Source organism: Delphinapterus leucas, chromosome 14, assembly GCF_059928025.1.
Source record: "Delphinapterus leucas isolate spDelLeu-1000000601 "Yukka" chromosome 14, BTC_Dleu_Yukka2, whole genome shotgun sequence".
NCBI lineage: Eukaryota > Metazoa > Chordata > Mammalia > Artiodactyla > Monodontidae > Delphinapterus > Delphinapterus leucas.
Genome location: NC_143142.1, coordinates 24906162 through 24933723, shown reverse-complemented (window position 1 = coordinate 24933723; position 27562 = coordinate 24906162). Strand labels below are relative to the sequence as shown.

General features: G+C 62.5%; 2 protein-coding genes across 2 annotated transcripts in view; one reads left to right on the top strand and one right to left on the bottom strand.

Moving 5' to 3' along the window:
• The window catches only part of GNAZ (G protein subunit alpha z), a 42940-nt gene extending 24727 nt beyond the window's left edge, over window positions 1-18213 (bottom strand). The window contains exon 1 of the mRNA XM_022551194.2: window positions 18071-18213. The gene's annotated coding sequence lies outside the window, so the exon portion shown is untranslated. The remainder of the gene's footprint in view (window positions 1-18070) is intronic.
• Window positions 1-26825, top strand: part of RSPH14 (radial spoke head 14 homolog) — a 60693-nt gene extending 33868 nt beyond the window's left edge. Inside the window, exons 4-6 of the mRNA XM_022551199.3 lie at window positions 24143-24368; window positions 25011-25147; window positions 26585-26825. Of these exons, the coding sequence (XP_022406907.2) occupies window positions 24143-24368; window positions 25011-25147; window positions 26585-26823 (602 nt within the window). The 3' untranslated portion in view covers window positions 26824-26825. The remainder of the gene's footprint in view (window positions 1-24142; window positions 24369-25010; window positions 25148-26584) is intronic.
• The last annotated feature ends 737 nt before the right edge of the window (window positions 26826-27562 follow it).

Sequence of the window (27562 nt, the reverse complement as noted above, 5' to 3'; positions counted from 1 at the left end):
TCCGTCTGGTGGTGGTTAGGACTCCATGTGGTGGTTCCGCACCCTCTCCTGCAGCTGCTGGCGCTGCACCCACATGTTTACCATGGGGTCCCAGACCAGGGTAACTGGGTGCTACCGACTCTTACCACCTCCCGGGAGTGGGGTCACTCCTGCTCTCTCCAGGGCAGGGGCTCTCAAATGGGCAGGGCGGTGGCCAGGTGTGGGCGGCAGGACAGGCCAGAGAGTAATGCAAGGCCATTGGGAAACAGCAAGTCCAGGGCAAGGCAGGGGCGGCCCAGAGGCTACCTGGTCCCAGGCCAAGCCTTTCAGGTCCCCTGCCCCCGCTGGTCAATAAGGAGCAGCTGTGCTCACACCTGGTGCAGGGCCTCAGCACCAGCTCTCTGCCAGCCCCCTGTTGACCCAGGAAGTCTGGTCTGCATGCTCCTCCCAGGGCTCCCCCGACCACCTGCAGCAGCTGGGCTGGGTCCTTCCCACCAGGGCATCCCCAAAGCTCAGCCTCTGCCCCTTCCTGGGAGCCCAGGACGGCACCCCTCTCATCCCATCCACACAGCCTCTGTCCCTGCCTGGCTGCCTGCCCCCTGCAGCACCCCCATCTTGCCATGGTCAGCATCCACCCCCTAATGCTCCCGTTCTCCCCACAGCAGGCCCTGGGTGGGAAGGACCCCGAGTCTTGTCCATGTCCCCCTACCTGCCCGTCACTCTCCCAGCCGCCTCCATGCCTGCCAGTCCCCGCCATCCTGCCCTGGAGCTGACCCCAAGCCCATTCTCTCCCTGGGCTCCCCCTGCCGCTCGGGGGGACCCTGACGCACCCTACTGCTCTCAGGGTGGTGAGTGTCAGCCCAGCTGTGTGGCCGGGCCCATGACCCCCGTCTCAGAGCCTGTCCCTCACTGATCACAGCACACCCAGAGCTGGTCCCCAAGAGGTAAAGTGGCCGGCACAGAGCCTGGTACCCAGCCAGTGCTCCCCCCACCCCCATCCCCATCACCTGTGAGCGCCCCCCATTCTGCCGCCTGGGCATCCACCCCGTCCTGCCCCACCCTCCGCGGCAGCACTTGGGCCCGGCACACAGCAGGTGCCCAGTCGGCAAGTGGGGTGGGGTTCAGCCTTGGGGCGCTGCGTGTCTCCTGCTTCGCCGCAGCCCCACAGCCCATGGTGGGGGATGTACCAGGAGACGTCTCTGCTGAGAGCAGCGACTAAACGGCTGGTCATTCAGCACAGCCCCAGCAAGGATGGCGATCACGCTTAGAACAGAAGCCCCGAGATGACCCCCCCTCCGGGAACGGGGTGGGTGCTCTCGAGCGAGTGTCGTAGGACGATGCATATAGGACACAGGCAGCACACGCACCCACAGGCATGTGCCCCCCAACACACACATGCGTGAACGTACTGTGTGAACAGAGGTCTGCAAAGTTATTTTCCAAGGAGCAATGAGCTCTATGTTGTGAAACTACACGGGATTTGTGCATTTTACCATGTTTCCTATACTTCGCTCATGAACTGTGTCATAAGAAAGGTTTACAGACAAGAGTCCCGCCAGGGACTTGCCCTGGACCATAAGTATGTGCGACAGGGACCCAGTGGTTGCTCCCTGGTCCCTGCTGATGACCCGGCCCCGCCCTCGGCCGGCAGCCCCGGACATCTGGCTCCAGCCCAGCGTCTGCCCAGGGCCCCCAGTGCCCAGCCTCCTGAAGGCGATGCTGGCTACACTGGGGGAACCACATGTTGACATTTCCGTTTTTCTCAATTTTGTGTCTTAAAGTCTCAGGTACAGGCAGGCCCCAAGTGGCCAATCCTCCCTCAGCTGATCAGCGACAGGGACAAAGGTCACCCAGGAGAACAGGTCCCTCCCATTGTCTGGGGCCCCCAGAGACAAGCAGGCCCCCAGGCGCTGGGTCTCCCTGTGGTGACCCCTCTCTCGGAACATAGTTTAACCCGGGCAGGTGACACGGCATGGGGTCCAGCGGGCCTGTCCCCTGCCTCCGTGCAGGGCTGCACCTGAACAGACTGCACCGTCGGCCGCGTCCTCGCAAGCGCCGCACACGACCCCCGCACCCAACCCCATGCAGCCTGGGGAGCCCACCCTCCACCTGGCTCTGGCATGGGACCCCTGCCTGCTCCTCACGGGCCAGCTCAGGCCCTCGTGGCCACCAGCGGGCACCCCACCTCTCCCTACCATGCCCGCCCCTTCTCTGGTCTCTCCCACCAGACTGAGGCCCTTACCAAACACCACATACAAAAATTAACTTCAAATGGATCAAAGACCTAATATTGTAAGACTCTTAGGAAAAAGCATAGGGCAAAAGCTGCCTGACACTGGGCTTGGCACTGATTTCTTGGATAAGACACCAAAGGTACAGGCAACAAAAGAAAAACAAACTGGATTTCATGAAAACGTTCAACTTTTGTGCACCAAAAGACAGTATCAGCAGGTAAAGAGGCAATCCACGGAATGGAAAAAAAATCTGCAAATTGTATACCTAATAAGGGATTAATATCTAGAATATAGAGACAACTCCTAAAATTCAACAAAAAACCCAACCTGATTCAAAACTGGGCAAAGGACTTGAGTGGACATGCACAATGAAGATACATGAATGGCCAATAAGAACATGAAAAGATGTTCATCACTAATTACTAGAGAAATGCAAACCAAAACCACACTAAGATACCACCTCACACCTATAAGGATAGCTACTATTGAAAAAATCCCAGAAAACAGTGAATACTGACGAGACATGAAGAAATTGGAACCCTTGCGCACTGTTGGTGGGAAGGTAAAATGGTGCAGCTACTATAGAAAACAGTATGGAGGTTTCTCACAAAAACAAAAACAGATCTACCACATGATCCAGTAATTCCACCTCTGGGTACCTACCCAAAAGAATTGAAAGCAGGGTCTCAAAGCAATTTTTGTACACCCATGTTCATAACAGCATTATCCACAACAGCTAAGAAGCAGAAGCAACTCGTGTCCACTGACAGACAAATGGACAAACAAAATGTGATAAAAACATATACGGGAGTGTTATTCAGCCTTAAAAAGGAAGGAAATTCTGACACCTGCCACAACATGGATGAGCCTTGGGGACATTATGCTCAGTGAAACAGGCCCGGCACAAAAGGACAAATACCGTAGGATTCTAATTACGTAAGGTCCTTAGAGCAGTCAGGTTCGTAGGGACAGAAAGTAGATGGTGCCAGGGGCTGGGGAGCTGTTGCTTAATAGGGTCAGAGTCTCAGTTTGGGAAGATGAAAAGGTTCTGGAGATGATGGTGGTCATGGTTGCACAACGACGTGAATGTACTTAATGCCACTAAACTGTACCATTTAAAAATGGTTAAAATGGTAAATTTTGTTATTTGTATTTTAACACACCCATGAGAAAAGTGGGGCTGGCCACGTGGTCCTTGACCAGTGCAGCCACAGGGCAATGGAGGAGTATATGGGAATCGTGGCTGGGGACAACTGTGTGTGTCGGGCCAAGTCTGGGAGCCAACTGCCACCTATCGGGTGGTGGAGCCTGGGGCTCTGCGCGGACACAGGGAGGGAGGTCTATGAGCAGGGGGACCTTGGGACAGCCCCACCCCCTCGGAGGCTCTGCCAGTTCGATCTCTTTGGGTCTGACTGGGCTTTCCTGGACCCCTGAGGATGTCCCCAGTCAGCCCAGAGGCACAGGGCCAAGGGCAGGACGACCACATCATTCCCTGGCCAGTAACTGTTCATGAGTCCCCAGGTCCCGACACCCAGGATGCCCCACCACAGCGCTGTTGGGTCTGGCTGGAAATCACTGAGGAGTGGGGGAGGGAGGGGCACTCGGTGGGGGGGTGGGCAGGGGTGCCATGGCGTGACCAGGGAACCGAAGGAAGGCAGGGTGGCTGGACCGAGACAGACGACAGAGGCACAGGGAGAGGAGGGGGCGGGCTGGCCGGGAGGAGCCCCCAGCGCGGGTGCACATCCGTGTTGTGGTCGCATGCCTGTAGATCCGTGCCTGTGTCCGTGTGCAGGACGGCACACGTGTGCACACACTGGTGTACATAGTGCCTGCGTGCAGGTCCATGTACGTGTGCGTAGGGAGGTGCACATGCACATCTGTGCCGTTGCACATGGCATGTGGGGAGCAGGCGTGCACGTGGAGAAGTCAGGGCTCTGTCACTCAGTTACTTACTGGACCAGCTGTCGGTGATGGAGGGGGGCCACTGCTGAAGACCCTTGACGGAGAAGGGTGGGCATCAGACCAAATGTAGCAAGTGAGCAGTGGTGAGGGAGGGGCCCAGTTCCAGAGAGTGGGGTGGGGGTGGGGGAGGGGGGCGATGCAGGCTGCACAGGTTGTGGGGCCGGCGTCTGGGAAGGAGGTGGTGAGGAAAGTGGGACTGCGGGTGCAAAGGCCCTGAGATGGGGATGTGCCTGGCATCAGAGGGACAGCACGGATGCTGGGGGCTGGCGCCGAGAGTGAGGGGCCGGCCTCTTCCCTGAGTCAGGCGTGAACAGCATCCCTGGACCGGGAAGGCTCTGCACGCAGCAGTCCAGGGGACGGGGCTGTGGTTGGGTTCAGGGCACCCCAGGGTCTGGCCCCAGGGCGGGAGGGGGGCTGTTCTTCGAGAGGGGACGCTGGGGAGAAGCGGCAGGTGCACCCCTGGCAGGCTCGGTCTACACATGTGGACCCACGGGGGCCCCCCAGCAGCTGTGGGGAGAAACTGGGTCCTTTGAGGGTCTTGACAAGCTCCATCACAGCCCCTCACAGGCTTCCCGGACTCACTGACCCCGCCTACCTGTGGACCCCAAGGCTGCAAGGGCAGGACCCCAAACCCAGAGCCCACTCAGCAGCCCTGTGGCTGAAACTTGCTCTCCTTCCTGTGGTCTCAGGCAGATACTTCCCTTCAAAACCTCCCTGCCCTGCCCCCGACCCCCAACCCTGGACCCTGGCTCACCGCCTGGCAGGCCCACTTGCCCTCCTGTTACACTCCCCCAGACACGGCCCTCTCCCTGGACGCCCCCCCATGGCCTGGCCCAGAGCTCCAACCACGTGACACCCGGGTCCGCTGTCACCCTCTTCGCAGCTGTGTCAGGAGCTGGGGTGGAGCAAGGCTGTGGAACGCCAGCCCCTGACCTCGCTCCCAGCAGCTCCTCCTGCCCCCACCCCCAACGCAGGAAGGGAGCCCAGGGTCAAGGTCACCTAAGGTGTTGCACCCAAGCCAGGCTAAGCCAGAGGGTCTCCAAGGACAGAAGATTGCTTATCGGCTTACTGGCCTGAGAAGGCCTGGACCCGGCGGGTGGGGCACCCTCCTCACAGGTCCTCGCTTCCTCTGAGAGAGACGGGCCCAGCCCCTCCCTCTCCAGACCCCCTCTCCGCCCCAAGGAAAGCCTGCTCCACACTGAGCCCTGGGCCACTAGATCAGGGTGTGCTTGAGAGGGGGCGTTTGAGGCCCAAGCAGAGGTCACTCAGGTGGCCAGCCGTGCGGGGCACGGGACCCCAGGGCAGAGGGCAGTCAGGTCACAGGGCCAGCAAGGCCGAGTGAGACCACCCACCTGACACCCTGGCCAGCGAGTCCCCAGCGCCAGAGCGGGGACCAGGGCTGTCTGAGGTCCTGGGCCTTTTCACGCCCCCCTTGCCCCCGCGGAGCTAGGTGGGGCTGTGACTCAGCACCGCTGTCCCCCCTCCACCTGCAGCTGCTCCTGGGCCCCTGCAGCCTTCTGTAGAGGCCTGGGGGGGGGCCTGCCTGAGTCCCAAAGCCCATGTCCTGTCCACGCGCCTCTGTCACTGGCCTCCTGGGCCTGAACCACCCAAGTCGTTTCCATCTTCTGAAGAGTGGGTCCCTCTCCCCACCCTCCAGAACTGCCATCCCCGCGTCAGCTCCCTCCCTGTGGCCGTCACCGCTGACCCATGTCCTCCCCTCTTAAGAAGGACCCGTTTCCCACTGCCGGTGCGCACTCGGTGAGCTGGAGCCCAGAGTTCCGCTTTGGGTGGACATTTGAGCCCGAGTGCCGGGTCCCTGTGCACCTCTCGTTGGGTCTTCTCGAGCCTGGCCTAGACCCGCCCGTGGCACCCAACAGGCCCGTGTCCTTTGCTTGCGCGCTTCTGACCACTCCCCGCCCCTCTGCTCCCTGCCTCCACCCGCGTGAACTCAAGCTGCAGCCCCACGACAGGCCTTTTACCTCTGGGCGCAACAGCCCCTGCCTGGCCAGCCCGGGCCCGCAGACCCCATGGGGCCGTTTGCACGTGCCCTCGGACTCAGGGCAGCTGAGGGCTGGGCCTCAGGGAGGGGCCTTCTCGGGAGAGCTGGGCACCGGGGGGCCAGGGAGAGGGCCTGGCTGCACCCTTGGCCACTGGGGCCCCCCCGGGGGGGGCGTCCTGCACCTCTGTCCCGAGAGTACGGCTCCCTGCCTCAGCTTTGCGGGGTGTCCAGAGCTGGGCACGGCACCCCAGTTGTGGAAACTGAGGTTTGGGGAGGGGGGCGACTTCCTCAGGGCTGCCTTCGGGGTCCTGCAGGGCTCGGGCCCGTGGGTCCTCCAACACCCAGGACCCCCCGGCACCCACAGCACCACTGGTCACCTGCTCTGTTATTTACCCCGTGGTTTTCTTTAAACTGACTTGCGTTTTCACTTAGGCACCTGTGCTTTAAAACTGGCCTCGTGTTCCTGCTTTGAACGGAAAGCCCAAGTCACAGCTCAGACAGTAGGGACACAGAACAGAAGTGGGGTCGCAGCTGCCAGCCAGGGTGTTGCCAGGGAGGCTGTGGCCCCGCTCCTCCTGAACAAGGTGGGTGGGGGGAGGGTCCAAACTGGTATTTTCCCCTTGAAGGAAAAGGACAGAAAGAATAAAGGCTGCCTTCTGGGGGAGGGTGGTGGGGCTGCTGCTCACAGCTGTGGCCTCAGGCCACCTCCATGGTTTGGTGGCCGCCTGGCCCCTGGGATGCAGAAGAGTGTACCCGGGCCTGACCCCTCCCCACTGGGACCCCTGGGCGGTGGCATCAGCGCTGCACCCCACGGCCTCACTCAGGAGAGACACTGTCCCTCATCTCAGAAAAGTGCTCCACCCCTGATCCGCTAGTTCCATCCCATCAGGGCCCCCCCGGCCCTCCCAGTAGGCCATCAGTCGACCCTGGGCCCTGTCTGATCATCACGGTACCCTCGAGGGACCGAGCCTGTGTGTCAGGCTCTGCTCTGCGCTCGGGGACATGGGGTGAGTCTGGGCACCAAGGGGCTTGTGTTCTGGTGGGGGGACTGGTGAAGAGCAGTGCCGTGGAGAAGGGGAGAAGGTGCGTGTGGCGGGCGGCCAACTAGCGGGATTGGGGGAGGTCCGAGGAGGTGACGCTGGAGGAGACAGACAACAAGAAGCCACCAGTCACGCGGGGGAGGGGAGGGGGCTAGGGTGGGGACAGCTGGGGTGACACTGACCAAGGGCTCGGCTGGGCAGTGGGGGAGCCTGCCTGGCCTGGGCCCAGCTCAGGGCAGGTCCATCCCAGGAGCGTCCCTCTCACAGTTCACTAGGGAGCGGCTCAGAGATGGCTGCCCTGGCAGGGACCCCCCCCACCCCCCCAGGGGCCAGAGGGCAGAAACTGTCCCCCCGGAGACCCCTGTTCTCCCAGGGAGCTGCCACTGGTGGCGGGAGGCGGGCACGGGTTGCATCACCAGCCTGGATCCAGGCATCAGGGAGGATACTGGCACGAGGCTTCCCTGGAAAGGTCTGCAAAGCAAGCGCAAGCCACGCCTCCCTCATACCTTATAGCTCGTGGGCCTGGCAGACATCACACACGGCAGAATCCAAACGCTCTGATGGTTTCTGATACAACAACATGTACTTTTGGACTAAAAAGCCACACCTTTTCCTCCGAGGAGATGACCCCTGCTTACCTTGATGCCAGTAACACTGGAAGGGGACAGGGACAGGCCGCCCTCCCGGATGCTGCCCTCTGGGCAAAGCTGGCCTCCCTGGTTGCGTCTCCTACCCCCACACCCACAGCGCCCTGCCCACCCCGCCACCCAGCTGAGAACGTCCCCCCGGAGGCCAGCGAGAGCCTCCCTCTTGAGCGACCCCGGCCACTGCAGCACCGGCTGGACTTATCACCCGCCCAGAGTGACCTTGAGCCCAGTGTCTGGCGCCCCTGCTGGGCAGTGGAACGGACCTCACCCAGGACGGCCCTTCCTCAGGCGCTGGCTCCTCCTGCCCGGCCACACCCGACCCCCGTGCCCCCTCCCCAGGGCCCCAGCTCCACCTCCCTCTGAGCAGGTGCTCGGGAAGATACACAGAACAGACACTGCTGACTTGGGGACCCCTGACAGCCACCCCCCAGCCCACTGGACCAGGCCCCGGGTGAGCTTATCCACACAACCCAGCCTGCCTGCCAGGCCCACAGCGGGTCTCCCCTTGAAAGCAGCCCCCTTCCTTCGCCTCCTCCTTGCTCCCTGCTTATTTTGGAGCCAGAGTCCGAGCAGATGGGAGGAGGACAGGGGCTGGCGGGCAGCGCCGCCAGCAGCAGACAGGCTCCAACAACTGGCTCTGCCCTGGCCAGGCAGCCCCTTGGCCTCAGGACCACTACAGGTGACGGGAGAGGCCCTTCCCTTGGCCCCGCACTGTCCTGTGGCTCTGGACGCCCCAGCCATGTGTGCAGCCTTCCGGCCCACAGCCGCCATGGCCGACCAGATGAGATGTGATAGCATCGCCTGAGGAACACTGACTCAGGAGGAAACCAGGCCAGAGATTTCTCCAGGCCGGGGGTAAATAAATAAACAACACCGGAAGGTTCCACACTCAAGGGGAAGGAGGTGTACTCACCAAGAGCCTGGCTCTAGCAGCCAAGGGAACTGCTGACCATCACTCAGGCCCCTGGGCTGGGTGGGCACTGATTTTCCTGTGCCCTGCCTCTGTGTGTGGCCCCCCATGATCCCAGCCCCCGCCCTGGTCACCCCCAGGTGGGACCCTCTCTGGCGAGGGCTCTATAGGCCTCCTTCCCTCACAGCTCCTTTCCTGTTTTTTCTCACCTGGAAGGTGAGCGCTGCCTCCGTCCAGCCCTTTTCCTTCCAAGCCCTTCTCACCGCCTCCTACCCCAATCACACGCAGACCCATAGGCTGCGGGATCTCAGTCTCCAGCCAGCGTGGCTCGAAAAAGTCAGACGCCTAGCCCACTCCCAGGGCCGAGGAAGGGCCCAGAGCATGCACACCGTCCAGCCCTGTGGGTCCTCTCGAGGCCGGCGGCTGCCCCAGGTCTCTCTCAGCGGCTGGCCCCGGTCCTCCCCTCTGAGACAGGCCACCCCGGGAGTGTCCAAGCCCACAGTGGCCTTGACCCTGTCTGGATGGGGTTCTCGAGAAGCAGAGGCTGAGACAGGGATTCTCAGGCACGTGACTGGTCGAGGACGAGAGCTGAGGGGGTCGGGTTGCAGGACGGGCCCCGTCGGGAACCGGGCGAAGGTGTGGATTCTGCCACTGCTTCGCCTCGCCTCGGCCTGACTGACGGGGAGCTCTGGAGCGTGAATGAAATCAGTGCTGCCCCACTCGGAGGGAAGGGCAGTTCTTGTAAGCAGGCAGTGGGAAGGGGAGCTGGGGACACTGGCCAGCGTGTGCCCAGCACACCTCCCTCTGTTCCCCCACCCCTTCCTAACAGGCCCAAGGCCTCAGCTCAGGGCTGGGCCTGACCTCAGGGGGCCTCTGCCTGGAGCCCGACCCTCAGCCCCTCCTCTGGACTGCCCCAGCGACCCATCCCACCCCCACACTCTGCTCCTCCTGACGGGGTGGACGGGGGATCCCTGTAAAAACACAAGGCAGAGTCTCTCCTATGCTCAAAACCTTCCTGCAGCAGGCCAGGCATCTATCTCAGTTCGGAGCTGGAGTCCAAGTCCTTCTGTGGCCCCGAGGCTCTGCGACCAGCCCTGACCCCGTGACCTGCCCTCATGCTCCCTCCACTCCCCACTCCTGACCCCCAGCCCTCCTGCTGTGCTGTCCCGACAGCTCAGGGCCTCTGCACTGGCTCTTCCCTCCACTGGGAACATCCTCTGTCCAAAGAGCCACTGCATCCACTCCAGCGGCTCGGGGGTCCCCTCCTCAGAGAACCCCCCGCCCATCCTATTTATGACGCCCCAAACACACACAGCATTGTTGCTTTCTAACCTGCTGTGTGACTTGTTTATCACGTTTCCCACCCCATCATGCTTACAGACGCTGGCTCCATGGAGCAGAGGCTTTACGGGGCAGGGGCTCTGGTCTGCTTGTCACTAACGCGTCCCACGGCCCAGAAGTAACTGGCAGGAAGCAGGTGCTGATAAATCCACCCCAGCCCTTTGTACTGAGTGAGGGAGGGGCCAACTCAGGGCAGGGAGGGGCCAGCAGGGACTTCTGGGAAGTCTTCTAGCAAGGCCTTTTGGCCTTCCCCCGATAGGCTCGGACACGGTGGTGCGTGGCCCGGACCGACCCTGACTCTGCCCTGCTTCTGGGCCCCCCACCCAGGGTGTCCCCCCATCTGGTGAGCCTATGAGCACTGCGTTTCTGCGGCTGCCACTGAAAGCACGCCCCCATCCGCACCCTGAGGCCCCCTCACAGGCCCTGCCCCCCATCCCTGGCCTCCTGGCCCAGCCCCAGCCGTCCTGCGCCAGTGAGGGGTACGCGTCCCAAAGTCCTGGTCCCTCCAGAGCTGGGGATGCAGCTCACCCTTCTGCCCGGTCCCCAGCAGCCACACCCTCCACCACTCGGCACCTGCCCTCCATCCCTCCATCTCCTGCTCCAGGAGAGCCCAGAACCACCAGCAACAAGACTAATGCACCTGGAGACCGAGGTCGTGTGGGGCGGAGCCCAGCCAAGGAGCTGAAGCTGGGATAGTGGGTGCATCGAGGTCGTGGAGCTTCCTGGAGGCAGAGGGTGGTGCTGGGGGCTCAGGGCGGCCCCGTCTGTGCCTCCCTCTTCCCCGCCGCGGGGCAGGGGCAGGGGCAGGGGCAGGGCCGGGGATGTGCATGCGTGCGTGGTGTTAACACACAGGAAATCGATGTCTGGCACTGGCCCACTGTTTAAGGGAAATGAACAGATTTTGGCCGAGGACAAAGAGAGTTTGATTAATCAGAAATTGGATAATGGAGGCAACACTCTAATTATTTTTCTTCCCAGCATTTTATCGAGAAATATGTTTGCACAGCATATCAGAGGTAACAGAGCGGGTGAGGGGGGCGACCACGCTGGAGGAAAGCCCAACTCAGGGACAGAGCCACTGCACCCAGAAGCACTGAAGAGGGCCAGATAGTAGGCTGGCTGGCGGTGGTGGTCTCTCTGTGGGGCCACAGGAAGCAAGAGGGGACAGGTGGGCAGGCCAGAGGCCACACACAGTGGGTCAGCTGGGGTCACAGAGGATGTGCCATGCAGGGGCAGGGAGGAGGCGCGAGGGCCAGGCCCTCGGTCAGTACAGAGGTAGACGACCTGAGAAAGGTCCTCAGGTGGGGACTGCTCCTTCCCTGGTCTGGCCCCTTCCACACCGCCCTGCCCTGCCCCGCCCACAGCCTCGCTGGCACAGTGGTGGGGCAGGGATGGGGCGGGGCCGGGATGGGGGGCGTGGGCAACACTAGCTGGGGTCACGGGGGCCTGCTGGAGCCAGGGTGAGAGCTGCAGGTGGCAAATCCTTGACAGGGTCTTCAGGGGCCCCTCCTGGCAGCTTGGAGCCTTTTCTCATCTTCATCCCTGGTAAAGCCTGGTGACCCATCCTTGGGAGCCTGGGACTCACACCACGGCCCTGCCCGCCCCCCACCCCCTCCTCTTGCACTGTCCCCACTCCTACAACACCTGGAGCTGTAACCACACCGGTTAGCACGTTAGCACCGGTTAGCACGACCAGGGGTTACCTGGTCTCCCAGCTCCAGGCAGGCTTCTTGGGGCTCTACGCCAAGCAGAGCTGAGCACGAGGCTCAATCACCTGCTCATTCACTCGATCAGGGTACGGGGAGGCTGCCACAGGTAGGAGGATGAGCTGGAGCTGCTGGGCAGGAGGGAGGGCACGGTGGGTGGGCTCAAGCAGCCCCTGGCAAGAACGGCTAAATCCCGCTTCCTGTACCACTGCGGACACCACTAATCAACCACGACCACTTTCCTCGGAGCCACCGCACAGCCTCAGAATCCTTCTCAACACTGCTTCGGGCAGCCCCTCCAGAGCTGGAGTAAGAAATGAAGACTACCTGCACCCTCGACCCAGCCTAATCTGAAGGTGATGATACAGAGGCCCAGAGTGAAGAGCATTCACTGTGTCTACACTGCAGGCGGAGCTGGGACTAGGCCCAGGTCTCCCAGCTTCCCATTCAGTGTTCTTTGCCCTTCACCAAGCTCCCTGCTGACCTCATCCTGGAGCACAAGGGCTGTCTGGAAAGGCCACTTGGTCATCATGTGGTCACTGTGGGCGCCATGGTCCTTTCCCACCACCAGGATCTCCCCTCGCCTTCCGAGGACACTTTCCCATGGACGCGACTCTAAATGTCATGACCGCAAATCTCCCAGACTGACTAGGGCCTCACCGGGTCACACGGCGTCACTGAGGGACCAGTGTCAGCCGGAGGCGTCTGACCCCCGGTGGGGGGACCTGGGCAGTGTGAGAAGCTGGGCAGCCTGCCTGCCTCTGGCTCGTGAGTGAACCAGTCGGGCCCGATGGGCACCCGGCCAGTGGTTGTCCACCTGCGCGTGGTTTGTGTTTGTCAACCGGCAGGCACACCTCGCGGGGGCAGAGGACTGGGCTGGAGCCACAGTTCTCCAACGTGAAGGCTGCAGCCACCAGAAGGCCTGCTCACCTGCCACGTTCGTGGCCCCCTTTGACAGCCGTTTCCTGGCTCCCTGCTGAGTGCTAGGCCGGGCTCTGGGGGCCAGATTCTCAGTGATGAACAGCAGACGAAGGTCTTGACCTCACAGAGCTTATGTTCAGGTCCAGGAGAGAGACGGAGAATAAGCACAGACAAAGAAAATAGGCAGCGGTTACACTGGGGTACGTGCAGGAAGGGGCACAGGATCTGTGCGGGTGTGGACACAGGTGCTGTTCTGGACAGAGGCCCCCAACGGGAAAACAGAATTAGGAGGCCTGAGAGCCTCCTCCTGGACACCCCAAGTTGTGTGTGGACCCTGCCTGAGAGCCGCTGGTGAGAAGAAAGAGCAGCTGTGATGATCCAGTCCTCCCAGTGGAAAGGACCAGGCCACGGCCATAACCTTAGCACTGGCCCCAGCACCACACCGGCCTCCAGCACAGCAGCCCCACCAGTCAGCCCTCCTGGACCCCTGGGGACCCCGGGGTGGACGGAGGCAGGCTGCCTGCAGGAAGTGGGGGCCGCTCGGGCTGCTGAGAAGCCCTCAGGGTTCCTGGACACCCACCCGGGGCCCGGGCGGCTGGTGCCCACGCAGGAGCCACCCCACCTCCCCAGGTCTGAGCCTCCTCCACCGAGAGGAGAAAACCGAAGTAAAAATAGGCTCCTTCTTGGCGGAACTGGTGTGAGAGGAGAAAGTGAGCGTTGCTGCCCTCCCCAAGCGCCTGCCCGGGGGTTCTGGGGGACACGACACATGCGGCCGCTCCCCTCCACCCAACGCCACAACCTGATCGCCACCACTCCCAGGGCAGGGGGCTCGGCGAGGCAGGGGCTCCTTCTGCAGCTGGGCTCTGACTGCTGTCGCATGGCCGGTAGAGGCGGGGGCGGGGGGAGCCTGGGGAGGGTGCGTGCTGGTCAGTAGCTGCTGGAGGGTGCGCTGGTCTCGAGAGTCTGCAACCACTTCCCCCTACCCCACCCCCAGCACGGCACCGCGGATTTTAACAGCCTCACTCCTTAGCACTTTCTGATGGATTCTCCGGGGACATCTCTAAAAGAGAGTTATACCTTAATTTAGAAGCAAATAACTCAAAACTCTGTGATGTAGCAGGTTCCTTCGGAAAAGAGACGAACTCAAGGAAGCCATTGTGTGTGAGGCCACCCGCCACATGCACCCGCTCCTGCCAACAGGCTGCCCAGTCCTCTACCAGCTGGCTGTGTCTCCTGCCTGAGGGATGGAGGCCGGGGTTCCACGGACAGAGGGGGAGAAGCGCCGCTCACAGAGGCCAGGGTGCAGCCCCCGTGGCCCCAAGTGCCTGACACAGCCCACCTGCCCATGGGAGGCAGGTGAAGGGCAAAGTGGACGCCAGCCCGGGGCACCGTCCTGGCAGCCACCACGACCACCACAACTGGCCTTCCCGGGCGTGCACATGCGCGCCATGCCCAGCCTGACACTCTGCTGTCACTGTCCTGAAATGCTTAATCATTTTTAACAAGGGACCCCCAAATTGTGTAGCCAGTCCTGCCCATGTTGCTTAGCCCCCATGCACCCCAGGCCTACTGCAGGGGACCCACCCTCCCAGGAACACCCTCCTGTGCGGCCCCTGGAATCTCAGCTCAGCTCTGAGCTGTGGGGACCGAGGCCTGGCTCTGCCCCTTCTGGTCCCACCTGCCCTCGATCCCTGAGTGACCTTGCTGGCCCCTGCCCCCCCACTCTTGGTGGGGGGACTCCAGGTCTCCAGCTCCAGCCTGATTCTCCCCTCTGACTGCCATGTATGCCCATGTCCACCTGGGTCTAACCCAACTCCCAATTCCCCACCTCTCGCGATGCGTCTGAGTCTTCCTCCTCGCCAAGGCCAACTCTGTCCTTCCAGAGCGGTCCTTTCCTCTTCTCCATCAGCAGGTCCTTGTTAAGCTAAATCGTGCATCCGACCACTTCCCAGTACCACTCCTGCTCCCACCCCACTGGGCCAGCAGCCCCTCACCCTGAATGCTATAGCGGCCCCCATGCCATCTGCCAGATGGGTCTTTTAAAAGCATAATCCTACCGTACCTGCTCCACAACCCCGCCCCCCCCCATCCCGGGCTCCAGCCACCTGACCTTGGGGGGCAGGGTGACCTCCAGCTGCAGAGGTGCATTGGCCTCAGGGCCTTTGCACCTGTCATCCTCCCTCCTGGTGCTCTTCCGTTGGTGTCACAACTCGCCCATGGCCTCTCCACGGTGCCACGCCAACGGCCCCTCCACACAGGACCCCCACCCCCTTCTGCTTTAGGCTCTTCACGGCCTTTGTCCTGCCTGGCATTCAGCTACTCGGGTGTTTGTCAGCCTTCCGGGTCTCATGGAGCACCACGGGAGTGGGTGCTGTGTGCCCTGCCCCCTGTCGTGTCCTTGCGCCGGGAACGGCCCTAGCCCTTGCAGGTGCTGGTAAAGACCAGCCGAAGGAACGAATGGCTGAGCCGAGCAAACGGGTGAGGTCCCGTTCCCTTGGCTCCCCCGCGAGCCCAGGGGTCCAGATGGGCCCTGTGAGTTAGTCCCTGTCAGTTCGCTCCTGGGAGGCGCCTCCCCTGCCTGCGTGGGTGTGGGGAGGGCCGTGGGGGGGGGCAGGGCACTCTTGGCTCTGTTTGTGGTGAGGATGAGGAGGCTCACAGAGGGTGGGGCTGGGCGGGGGTCGGGGGGGGCAGCAGGGACAGGCCTGACCCAGGTCTTCCGCCGCCTCCACTGGGGCTCCCCGCCTCCACCGCCCCCGAGTCTGCACAGCTGTCAGGCCACCGCTCTGGGCTCCTACCTGGGCTGACTCTCAGTGTCTGCCCTGATGCCTCTGTCCACTTCCCTGTGCCCTCTGCCCTGCCAGCCCACAGGACTGCCCCTGGGGCTCAGTTAGCCCGGGTTTCCTTCCTGAGGGTGCAGCGTGCTAATCTGCCTCCTCCAGGGTTCCTGCGAGCCCAGCCATGGTCGGCAGTAGGGAGAATACCCTACAGCTGCACAGAATTTTGGGTCTTCAGAGGGCCAGCACGGGGCAGTTAGGGCTGCCTTGTCCTCACGACCAGCGGGGAAAGTGCGGCACTTGGTCATCGCATGTGCACGCGAGACAGCCACGGGCTGGGCTGAGGCCACTGGGGCCACACCCTGAGTCTGAGGCCAGCCTTCCCTGCCATTCGCCCCTGCATCCACTGGCCTCCCTGCAGGGGCCCTGGGCAGCCTTGTCAAGTTCTCCTGCTTACCCAGAAGTTCCTGGAATTGCCCTAGAAGCTCCTGAGAGCCAGTCAGGGTGCTTCTCCTCCTGGGACTCCAGGAAACAGAAGAGCTGAGGAGCTGGGGACAGAACGGAGAATTCATTCCCCGTGTCCCAAATCTGGAGTCTTATGGCAGGCCCCAGAAAGGGGCCGGGCGACAGCATGGAGCAAGGCAGCTCCATCGTGCTGAGCACGCACCCTCACGAGGGCAGGCAGGGGCCCTGCTCTCCTTGCAGCAAGCTGGGCCTCGGCCAGAAGCCAGTGTGTGGCTGGGGGTGGGTCAGGGAGGGGGCACGCTACACAGATGAGTGACAAACAGCCCCTTCAGAGGGAAAAAAACCTCCCCGGCAGCGGGCAAGCGAGCAGATCTATAGCAGAAGGTAACACCAGCCTTCCGAGGGGGAGGGACTGTTTTATTCACCTCCCATCTCAGAAAATCAGCGTCTGGTACAACACACAAGAGCTTTAAGCCAAATGCCAGCATCTTGTCCATCGACCCTGAAGCACGGGGAATGCTGAAGGCGCACCACTGCATCCGGGCATGGCTAGGCCCTCCCTCGGCACGGAGACTCCCACGTCTCCACGGTTACTGCTCACGAACGTCCACGCCCCAAAGGGACAGAGCCACCAGCTCAACATCCTCCTCCATGCTGGCCAGGAAGGAGGCCAGGGGTTGGTTACCCAGGACCCTGGCCCTGCCTGGAAGGGCGGTCCTAGGCTGCGAGCAGCCCTCGGGGTCTTCCCAGCTCTTCTCCAGGCCCACTCGGTTCTGGGTCACGGAGCTGCTCTTTGCACAGGTGAGGAGACTGCGGCCACCACTGAAGCAGGCGCCAGGGTCATCCATTTCCCCCAGCGGCCCCAGCCCTGGGCAGCCTCCACCCACCCTTTCCCGCCTGACCTCCTGTGCTCCTGCCAGACTGGACTGCCTGAGCGCCCTCTCTGTGCCTCCGTCCCCGTTCTCCCCTCTGCCCGCAATGCCCACCCCAACTGTGACCGTGTCCTTCAAGCTCCAGTTCAAATGTCACTTTGCCCACAGGCCCGTCTGACCCCGGCCCCACTTGGGGCCCCAACACCCACCTTCAGGGCTGGGTTCTCTGAGCAAAGATGCTTCTCCCCCTGGGGGCAGTGAGTCAGTCCCAGGAGGGCAGGGCCAGTTCACTCCCACCCCAGCACCAGGCCCCGGGGGGAGCAACTGCTCAGTAAACATTTGCTTAATTGAATTTGGCCAAGGAGCCTTCTCCAGACTGAGCAGAAGGCAGAAGGACTCGATCCCCAGGGCAGGGAGATCACTTGGGCAGAAAGGGGCGGTCAGGGGACAGCTGCCTCCCCAGACCAGCAAATTTCCCCCCAGGCGGGTCCCTCCATCCCCAGACACGGACTCCCCGGCCTGGGCGCCGCCTTCCCATCCTCTTCTCTGGTCACAGAGAACCCCAATTCTCGACCTCAGCAGAATCCTGCCACCAACGACGCCGAGAGAGACTCAGCGCCGCCCTGAAGCCAGAGCCCCTCGGGTCCCCGGCAGGACGCTGAGCCCCGGCCCGAGGCCCTCCCCCCCACAACCCCAAGCCCCCACCGCCTTTTAAGGGAAAAAATATCGAGCCGGGAACCTATCACAATCGCAGCGGGTCGATACTCGCCTCTCGCTCTAAATGCCTCCGAGGAACCTGCTCGCTGCAAGAGCGGTGACCGAAAACGGCGAGCCGTGCGTCCCCGGGGCCCAGGCCTCCGGGGCCCTCGCCTCCGTTTCAGCCCAGGCCACACGCCGGCGCTCCCGCCGTCCCCCGGGAGACCCCGCCGGGCGCCTCTCCCAAAGGTCGCCGGCCCGGCTCTGCACCAGCAGCTGCCCTGGGCCCCTGTCAGCCCTCCTGGGCCCGGGCGCCCCTCCCAGCACCTGCCTGCCCGCGGCGCCCCTGCCCATCGCGCGGGCACACCCGCCGCGCCGCCCCCACCTGGCCCGCATCCCGGCCGTCGCGCCCGGCGCCCCCCACCCGGGCGGGCCCCGGCACAAAGGCCCGGGCGGGGTTCGGTGCGGGCGGGTGGGCTCCCGGCCGCGCCCCCCGTCGCCAGGTCCGCCGCGCGCTCACTCACCTCCGGGCCGCGGCGCGGTGCGTGGCCGAGCTGCTCCGGCGGCGCGGGCGGGGCGGCGAGCGCGGGCCGGGTCGCCCTCGTTCCGCACGACGCGGGCGGCGGCGCCCGCGCGGGGACGTGACCAGGCCGCGGGCGGCGCACACGCTCCGCCGGCCTGGCTCCCTCCGCCCGCTCTCCCGCGCCGCCCGCGCCGCCGCCCGCGGGTCCGCCCGCCCCGCGCCGCGCCGCCGGCAGGGGGCGGAGCCGCGAGCGCAGCGCGTTGCCGGGCCAACCGCGGGCGGGGAGCCGCGCGTCCGCAGGAGTCCACGCTCAGGGCGCCACAGCCCCGCCAAGAGCGCCGGCCCGTCGCCCATTGGGTGCGAGAGGCTGACGAACGCGCCCGCGGGCCAATGACGACGGGAAGGGGCGGGGCCGCGGCTCCGCGCGTGCCGCGGTCCGGCAGCAGCTGCCACCGCCGTCGGTCACGGGGTCTCTGCGATCCCGTTGAGCCGAGGCCGGGCGCCCACCCCGCGGGACGCCGAGCCGGAGAGCAGTGAATGGCCCCGGCCCCGCCCGTCTTCCCGGCCCAAATTCGAACCCTGTCTGCCCTTTCTGAGCTCCGCGACCTTGGACAACGGACTGACCTCTAATGAGCCTGTTTGCAAAGTGGGGCTAGTGGCACCTGCTTCCCTGAGTTGTCGCGACAGTAGGCTAGGACGTGTGAAAGGGCTGTACAAATACTAAAGGTTTACGCCGGTGACGTTTTGCAGCGATGGGAGGGGGCATTAGTCATCTTTGCTGCTCGTGCCTGCAGCGGGTAAGGGCTCTTCAGGGTCCCTGGCAATCCTGGCCCCGGAAGGTTGCCTTAGAAGGGAGGACAGGAGGGGGGCCCAGGAGCGGTCCCCCAGACCAGAGAGGCGGGAGGGAGCCAGCTCAGTTGAGGCTAGGGACCCATGGGCGCCTTTGGGAAGCTCACAGAAGGCATTGGTACTCAGCAAAATGCACCAAAGGGCGCCTGCCAACTTCTGCTTTCAATTTCAGGGGGAGCCAATCTGTGGGCCTCAGAACCAGGAGCCCCTCACTCCTGTGCGTTAAAGACTCAGGCCAGAACCAAGACATTAGTGCCACTCTGTCCTTCCCATCACTGTAAGCTGATGCTCTGTGCACCCCAGAGCATCCAGGTAAATGCAGATGCTCCCCGCTAACACTTCCCTATCACCCTACACCTCCATGGGCCTATTACTAGGATCACCCCACTGGTGGGCAGAAGCACTGGGATGGACCGTTGGCAGAGGGAGATAGGGCCAGGCCTGTGGTCAGAAGGCAGGGACCACCTCTGCCAGCTGGACACTGTGGATCTCAATGTCATCCGCTAACCTCTCTGAGAGTGTTTTCTCCGCTGTGAAATGGAGACCATTGCACTACATCCCCCAGCGAGGTTGCCCACCTGTGAAGGTGTTGCCTAAATGGTCAGAGACAGGACAGATGTTGGTGATGGGCATCTTGAGGCGGACCTAGACTAGGCCTGGCATATGCTGGCTCGGGGTGGCCCCTGAGGACCAGTGGAAAGTGGCCGACTATCGGGGGCTGCTTTGTGTGCGTGTCCTCCACACCGCCAGGCTGGGTCAGGCTGGGCCTCTGCCCAGAGGTCCACTCAGAGGCCAATGGCCGTGGTAGCAGGAAGGAAACAGGCACAGGCCCTGCCCTGGGGGTGAGTTATTTCAACTGGATGAGAGTATACCCTTGGGTGAGTTATTTCACCTGGATGAGCCTCAGTTCCCTCTTCTATCAAAAGGAGACATATGAGAATAGATGGTCCCTAGAGGGTGATTCCGACAGGAGATACATGTTGACACATGTTCAGAGATGGTGAGGGCAACTGGGGGACCAGGGGTCAGAAGTGAGCTGTTTGCAGGGGCAAACCTAGCTGCAAGCATGAGAAGACCCCGCACAGCAGTCCGGGTGTGAGATGAGGGGCTAGCCCACGGAGGGGCCCAACGGGGCTGGCTGCTGCCCCCTCCCCTGACCCTGGAAGTGAGAGCTCCCCCAGGGTCAAGCAGGGATTGTAAGCCTTCAACCAGCAAGCATTTACTGACGACCTCCTCTGTGCTCGGCACAGTCCTAGCATTTAGACAGACCCAAGCCTGCCTGCTAGAACCTCTGCACGATAGTACCCCTGTGATGGTTGTGCGAAACCTGGAGGGGGAGACCCATCAGGGCTCTGTGGCAGGGGGAGCAGGATGGAGGTGGCCCATGACCTGGGGCGGGAGGAAGCACGTTCCACGGTGGGGAAGACGCTGCGCATGAAGGAGTGTGAGGCCTGGACGAACCCAGAGGACCAGTGCGGCCAGAGCCGTGAGGATGCCACAAGGCCAGGCTGGGGTGAGGCAGGGGACAGTTGCAGCGGGCTGGTGGCCCTTGTGTAGGATTGGGGCATCGGTCTAAGAACCACTGGAGAGTTTGAAGGTTAGCTTTTTAAATTCGAGAAGGAGGATGGCAAGTTTTTGTTTCATGTTTATTTACGGTAGGCCTGGTCCCACAGGGTGCGTCGTTCTAAATGCAGAATCAAGTAAAAATGTCAGCTAGACAGCCCAGAGAAAATAAGAAAGCGGAGAAGTTAGTCCATGAGGCTGAGTTCAGCCTAGGCCGGGGGCTGCCCGGGCAACCTGGCGTCAGTGGATGGCCGTGTGGTGTCTGCAGCCTGAGAGGAGCTGCCCCTGGTGGAGGGGAAAGGGGGGATGGTGGGGGCCGAGGACCGCGTTGTGCGGGATGCTGGAGGGAGGGGGGGTGCTTGCTAAGCACATGGAGGAGCAGCTGGAGAGGTGGAAGCGGGGAGCTGAGGTCCCAGGGCCACGGGGGGAGTATCTCGGGAGGAAAACATGGTCAGCGTGTCACGTGCTATTGAGGGGCCGAGTAAGCTGAGGACAGCGAGGGTTCCCCACGAGCAAAGGCAGGCACAGGGGTGGGTGGGGTCAGTGGGGGACACACGAGGCTAAAGCTGGGCGGGCGGGTTGAGATAAGGCACGGTGGGGCCCGGGCGCCAGGCGCGGATGTGTGCTCCCGGGGCTGAGTCCTCACTTGCCAGGAGAACGGGACCGGGAGACCACAGCTCAGCTCCAAGGAAGAAAGGGGAAGGGGCCTCTGGTGATTGAGCCCACCCAGCACCTCACCAACCAGTAGGGAGAGATGGCCGACAAGGGGCCCTTTGAGGTGGCCCCCAGGAAGTGGCCAAACCTCAACCCCAGGGGTTCCACTCCAGGGGCATAGTGACCCTCAATCCCAGCTGAGCTTTGTGGTCCATCAACCAGCCCATCCTGGCCCAGTAGCCATGCCAGTCTGGGCCCTCCCCGAGCACACTCGAGCCTCCTACCGTTGCCCCTCTGCCCCACAAGGCCCGGCTCCCCCAGGCCTCCCTTCCTGCACATCCAGAGCCCCTAGGACCTGGAATTCCTCATCTACATGTGTCAACCCAGGCAGTAATGACCGGTCCCCGGAGACTCTCCCACGGGTCTCCCCACTGCCCGAGGGTGCCCCCTCCTGGCCGCTCTTCTCCATGCCCCACCTGTCCTGCTCACCCCAACCCTGCCAGCCGGGTCTTAGGCTGTTGGGGGCCTGGTGGGTTTCTCTGATTTGTTTCCTTTTGGGGGTCTGTGCACCACCCCACCCCAACTAGAACAAGGCTTTGCAGATCTGGGTTAATTATAAATAGCCAGGCCTGCGGCTCTCCTTTTAGCTGAAAAGAAGCAAAGTGAACGAGCAGAGAGGCACACCCGGCACGCGTTTTATTTTTAATCTCCCTCTGTCTCAAAATGAACTGGGTCCCGGTGCTCAGCATTTCTAGGAGCAGAGGCCCAGGACGAATGCCTGGGAAAGAAAAACCCGGGCGGCTGAAGGCCTGGCCTCTCCCCATCTGCTGTGTGACCTTGGGCACTAGAGTTGCCCCTCTGGGCTTTGGTTTCCTCACCAATCGGGGGAGCAGTGGAGGTGATCACCTCCAGCTTCCGGCCTTGACTCCCTCCCTCTGCCCTCCCCCCCAGCCTGTGCCCATCCTGTTGCTCCCACAGCAGCACCTTTCCCTGGGCTTTCCCGGGAAGCCCAGACCCGGGTGCAAGTGAGGCCACCATCAAGCCCTGATTGACAATGCACAAATCCCTCACCCCCTGCCTTTGCTCAGGTGGCCCTCTGTCAGGAACATTATCCCTCCATCGGTCAGGACAGTCCTTCTTGGAAGGTCAAATTGTCACCTCTGCCCTGTGAGCTGGACAGTGGCTGTCCAGGTCGTGGCCGAGCGAGACTGTGGCTGGGGCAGGCAGGTAGCCTGGGGGCCGGTGCCTGAGCCAGAACTGGAGCCAGAGCAGGAGGCCCAGATGTGTTGTCTGGTGGTGGCCCGGCCGGAGGGCAGGGCTGAAGGGGAGAGAGGCCTCAGGCCCCCAGGAGGGGTGGCTTTGGGACCACTGACAGGTGTTCCTGTAGGGCAGGGACTGTGCAGCTTGTATCTCTGTATCCTGCTCCTCAGCCCTCACCCCCAACCACAGGCTTGCCTGCAGCTGGAACTCAATGTTGGTGGCATTTGGGAGACTCTCGCTGTGCCAGGCCTGGGTGTCTGGGCACATGGTGACAGTCCCTTACACAGAGCACTTTCCCACCCCCTACTCCACTGATACTGCACAACCCCCTACCAGGTGGGCTTGTATTAATAATGAGGAAACCAGGTTCAGAGAGGGTAAGTAACTTGTCTAAGGTCACATAGCTGGATGCATTTAGGAGTCCAACCTAGCCTTTTTTTTTCTTAAATCTGTGCATATTAAATCTTAAAAAGCCCAGTACTCTTGAAGCAGCAGGAAACTGCTTTTCCTGTGTTGTGAGCACGCTGGGAACAAATGGACAGAGCTAGTGGCTCCACCCGACACCCCAGTGTGAAGCTGGCCAGGGGCACTGGAGCCTCTGGACATGCTGCCCTGCCTCTCCACCCCCTAACCCCAGGCACCTGCCATTTGATGTCCTCGGGGAGTGAGGGTGGAAGGCTGGGTGGTGTCTTCAAAGAGGAAATCCCTGGTGCTAATTGGCACTCAGAGACCTTTAGGCTAATGAACCTGTTTACTTGTCTCTCTAGAGTAAATTAGACAGTTGAGCTGGGGAGGCGGAAGACAGAGGTGTCCACTGGTGGCACCTCCATGGGGGCTGTGGACGGCTTCACGGTGGGCAGCCTGGGCTGCTGGGGAGGCCGGGGAGAGGGTGGGCTGTTGGGCGGTAGTGACACCTAGAGCGGCAGGGAAGGGCCACCCTCCCCGGTGCCCACTCTCTTTCTGTAGCGGCCGCTCTGCCAGCAGTTCTGGGCACTTGTGAGCACCCTTGGGCTGCTGCCTGGGCCATCTCTGGGGTCTCCTCTGGGCAGCCAGCCATGTACTGACTCCCCAGGTGGGAGTAGAGGCTGGAAGGAGTGAGGCAGAACCGTTGACAGTGGAAGGGGGGTGGCTTGCTGCATTTTCTCCCAGCTGTGCCATGTGGAGCCCCCTCCCTGAGCGCCACCAGGCGCCTTTAGACCCCTTGGCCAGACTCTGTGGATTGCCCACCAACTGTGGCTGGGGGCACAGCTCTTTTTACATAAGATGCTGGCCTGTTCACTCTAAATCTTCTACCTCAGACCCCACTGCAAGCTTTCTTCCTGTCCCCACGGCTGGCCAGGCTGATCTGCGGCTCCAGCATCACAGAGATGTTGCAGATGGGAAGGAGGGGATTGACGGGTACCCCATCCTTCTCTCTGCTGCACCATGGTTGGCAGGGGAGGGAGGCTCCCCGTGTGCCTGGGCCCTGCAGAGGTGGCTGCTGCTTCTCAGGCCACTGTTTCAGGCTGGTGCCCCCAGTAACAGGCGACCAAAAGCTGGACCTTTGGGGTCCTCGTGGTTCTCACCCCAGCTTGTCACCCACGGCCACATGCTGGCTGCTTGGGCCCCCTGCCTGGCAGCGGGAGGGGGGGATTTGCAATTTATCTTGTCAAATACCACCCCCTCGCCAGCCCTCCGGCTCCCAGCACAGGTGACAGGTGGGGGGTGGCCCACTGGCCCACCCTCAGCGCCCGTTCCTGTCCTGCAGGGGCCAAGGGCATTGTCAACAGCAGCCTGATCCCCTCGCTGGTGTGGAAACTGCAGAGGGAGGAGGAACGGATCCAGGAGCTCCTCCTGGACACGCTGGCCGCCTGCCTGAGGGAGGACGCCACCGAGGCACTGGCCAGCCGGGCGGTGCCCTTCCTGAAGGAGAAGCTCCTGAGCGCCAACAGCAACATCCGGAGCAAAGCGGCCCAAGCACTAACCGCAGTCAGGTGAGGCCTGGGCAGGGACAAGGGACGGAGCGGGGGCGCAGGAGTGGCGCCCCAGGCCCCTGCTTCCCCTCACCTGCTTGTGCCCTGGGGGAAGAGGAGCCCGCCACTGGGGCACCTGCCTGCCCAGGCCTGGGTTTAGCCCTGACAGTCCTGTGTCCCAGGAAGCCCCCACTCCCGGCAAAAATGAGAGGGCTGTCCCCCTCCCATGAGGAAGGCAAGCACAGGAGGTGCCATCTGCACACTTGGACTTGCTCCGAGGAAGGTGGTGGCTCCCTTCACAGGTCAGGACGTGGAGCCGCGGGCGTCTAGTCACTAGTGACCCAGTGTCACTGTGATCACAGTCTAAATCCTGGCCTGGAGCCTGAGGATCACAGAGCCTCAGAGCTGCTTTAGCTGCGGCCACCTCCCTTCATTTCACCACCGCTGGCTCCTGGGTCTGGCCTTCTGTGGCCCCAGGCCGTGCTCCCAGGTCATCTGAGTGTCGGGGTGGGACCCACACCTCACACCAGTGCTCCTCTGCACCCTGGCGTGGCCACCAGGGATGGTCTCAACACAAGTCCTTTCCCCTGGTGTCCCCCTGGGGTGGTCCTGTCCCCCTCTTCCTCCAAGTGCAGCCACCCAGCTGCCCCCTCTCTGGCCCAGCATCCCCCTGGAGGGCAAGAACCAGGTGTGGCAGCACGACGTCATCCCCATCCTGGTGCACCTGCTGAAGGACAAGGAAGAGGAGGTGCAGGCCAGTGCAGCTGGGGCCCTCATGTACGTCACAGTGACCACCAAAGGTGAGGCTGCCTGCTGGCTGGGCGTCGGCGCCTTTGGGGTGGGGGGTCACCGCAGCCCCCTAGCAAGCTGAGTACTGCCCCTCCCTGGTCCCAGGCTCCGCCCTCTCCTTCCAGGCCACAGAGGGCCCACCACCTGGGGCCCCTCCCTGTTATTCCCTCTGTTCCCTGGTTTTGGAATTCTTGCATCTGACCCAGGCCTCTTGTGAGCCGAAATTCTGGGATTGATTCGTTTGCCACCCATGAGTCCATTATGCTGAGGTCTAAGCAAAAACTGGAGCCCTTGCTTCTGCTGTGTTTCTTGATCAATGTTACTTTTCTCAGTGTGGAGGGGGCGCATAGGAGCGTAAGGCTACCTCCCCCATGCGGACTCCCAGCAGCCAGGCTTCCATGCTCAGTCACCTGACCTGGGCGGTAGGAAGGGCCTGGGCTGGTTTCCCCACCTGGAGGATAGGGTCCCCGCAGGACCTCTGACCTTCCCTTGCCTGTGCCAGCTGTCTGACCTTCCCTTGCCTGTGCCAGCCCCACGCCCTGAGCTTCCTTGCTGATCCACGGAGAACTAACTACCTGGGCCTCTGATTCTCAATCAGCAGTCTGCAGATCCCCCCCAGAGCTGGGACTCCTTGCCACTCCCCAGTTCGTCCTGATGGTGAAATCTGAGATGCGTCAGGGGGAGAGGTTGGGGCCTTCCCAGAGTCCACAGCCCCCTTCTGACTGATCGTGCAGTCAGGGTGCCGACCCCCAGTGTGGGGCTCCCCATGAGCGTGGATCTCGCGGGCGTCCTCAGTGCAGTCAGTGTCTTACCTGGGCTTCCTGTAGGAATGCTTGGAGGGCTGGGGGGCTCTCATGGGGCCCGGACAACATGGGAATTTGGGGGAGATGTGGTCACTTCCCTGAGCTAGCACTCTAGCCGAGGAGCCCTGAGCCCCTGCCACAGGCCAGGCTCTGTGCTGGGCGATGGGGACCCAGACGTCTCAGCCTCTGCTGTCTGAGGTTGGCAGGGGCGGCAGAGTGAAGAGTAACCTGGGGGAGACGGTGGGCACAGTATGGGGGCAGAGCATCCTCTGAGAGGGGAGCTAGCAGGGCAAAAGGGGCTGGACGGTCTGGCAGCAAAGAGCAGAGTGCTCGGTGTAGGAGGGTTGGGGGCAGGGGGCGGCAGCGTGGCATTTCAGCGGGTGAGGGGGTGGGCAGCAAGTAAGGATTAAGGAGGGGCGTCTCCCCTTCTCATTCGATTGGATTTTAATTTTCAAAAGACCCCTCATGCTGCCTTGAGAGGACTGGGTTGCGAGACAGGTACCTGGTGGTTGGGGAGAAGCCAGCTGGGGAGCTTGTGGGGCCCAGGCTGGGGGCAGGGAGGGTGTGGAGCCTGCGTTGGGAGGGCTGGGGGGCGAGGGAGGTGGGCAGGGAACCCCAGGAATGCCTGGCATTGGTGCCCTGCAGGGAAGTACGTGGCCCTGGACACGGAGGCCATCCGTCCGCTGCTGGAGCTACTGCACTCATCCTTGAGCAAGGCGCGCCTCAATGCCATCAAGGTCCTCACCATGCTGGCCGAGGCTCCCGAGGGCCGCAAGATCCTGCAGTCCCACGTGCCCACCTTCCGGGCCCTCGAGGAGGACACCAGCGTGGCTGTGCAGCGGGCAGCCCAGATCGCCGTCAAAGTCATTGAGTGGAAACCCTGAGCCTCTTACCGGCCCCACCTGCTGACCCCATGACTGAATAAATGCGCTGAATCTCTTTATCTTGGTCTGAATGGCACCTGACGTTTCTGGGGCAGGTCACGGCTCTTCTCTCTCCTGCCAAAGGGGAAATGCCTGGCCCAGAAGGACAGGGTCACAGGCTGAACCCCGGGTCCAGGGCCGGGTGCGAGGCATCCCTGCTGTCTGCTGTGGTCGAGTCCCCTGGGAAAGCACAGAGCAGGGCCAAGCATCTAGGGACAAGGTGGGGGCAGGGAGCTGGGTGGGGGAAGGAACAGCTGGTCCAGACAGCACTGCCTGAGCCGGATGCTCAGTGAATAGGCCCATGGGGTGTGGCTGGGTGTGGCCCTGCTCACCAGGTCTGCCCCTCCCCACGTGGGGCGACAGGAAGGAAGGTCACAGGTGCAACCCCAAGTGGGCTCTTGCTGGAGGAGGGTGAGTTGTAAGAGGCCCCCCCCACCCCCACCCTCACCCCAGGGATGAGAGCTCAGAACAGGGCAGCTCCTTAAGGTCTTCCCCCCAAACAGCTGTGTTCTCCAAAGCCAAGTCACCTTCGTAAGCTCGGGCTGGCCTGAGGCCGACCTCCCCCCCGCAGCCCTCCCCCTGTTGTCTGCCAGGCCTCCCTCCAGAGAGCTCCCACCTGTGCCTCCACCTGCCTTGCTTCTCCCGCAGCGAAACTGGCTAAGAGGCTGGAGAGCCCTGGGGGTGGGGTGCGGGGGGTTGG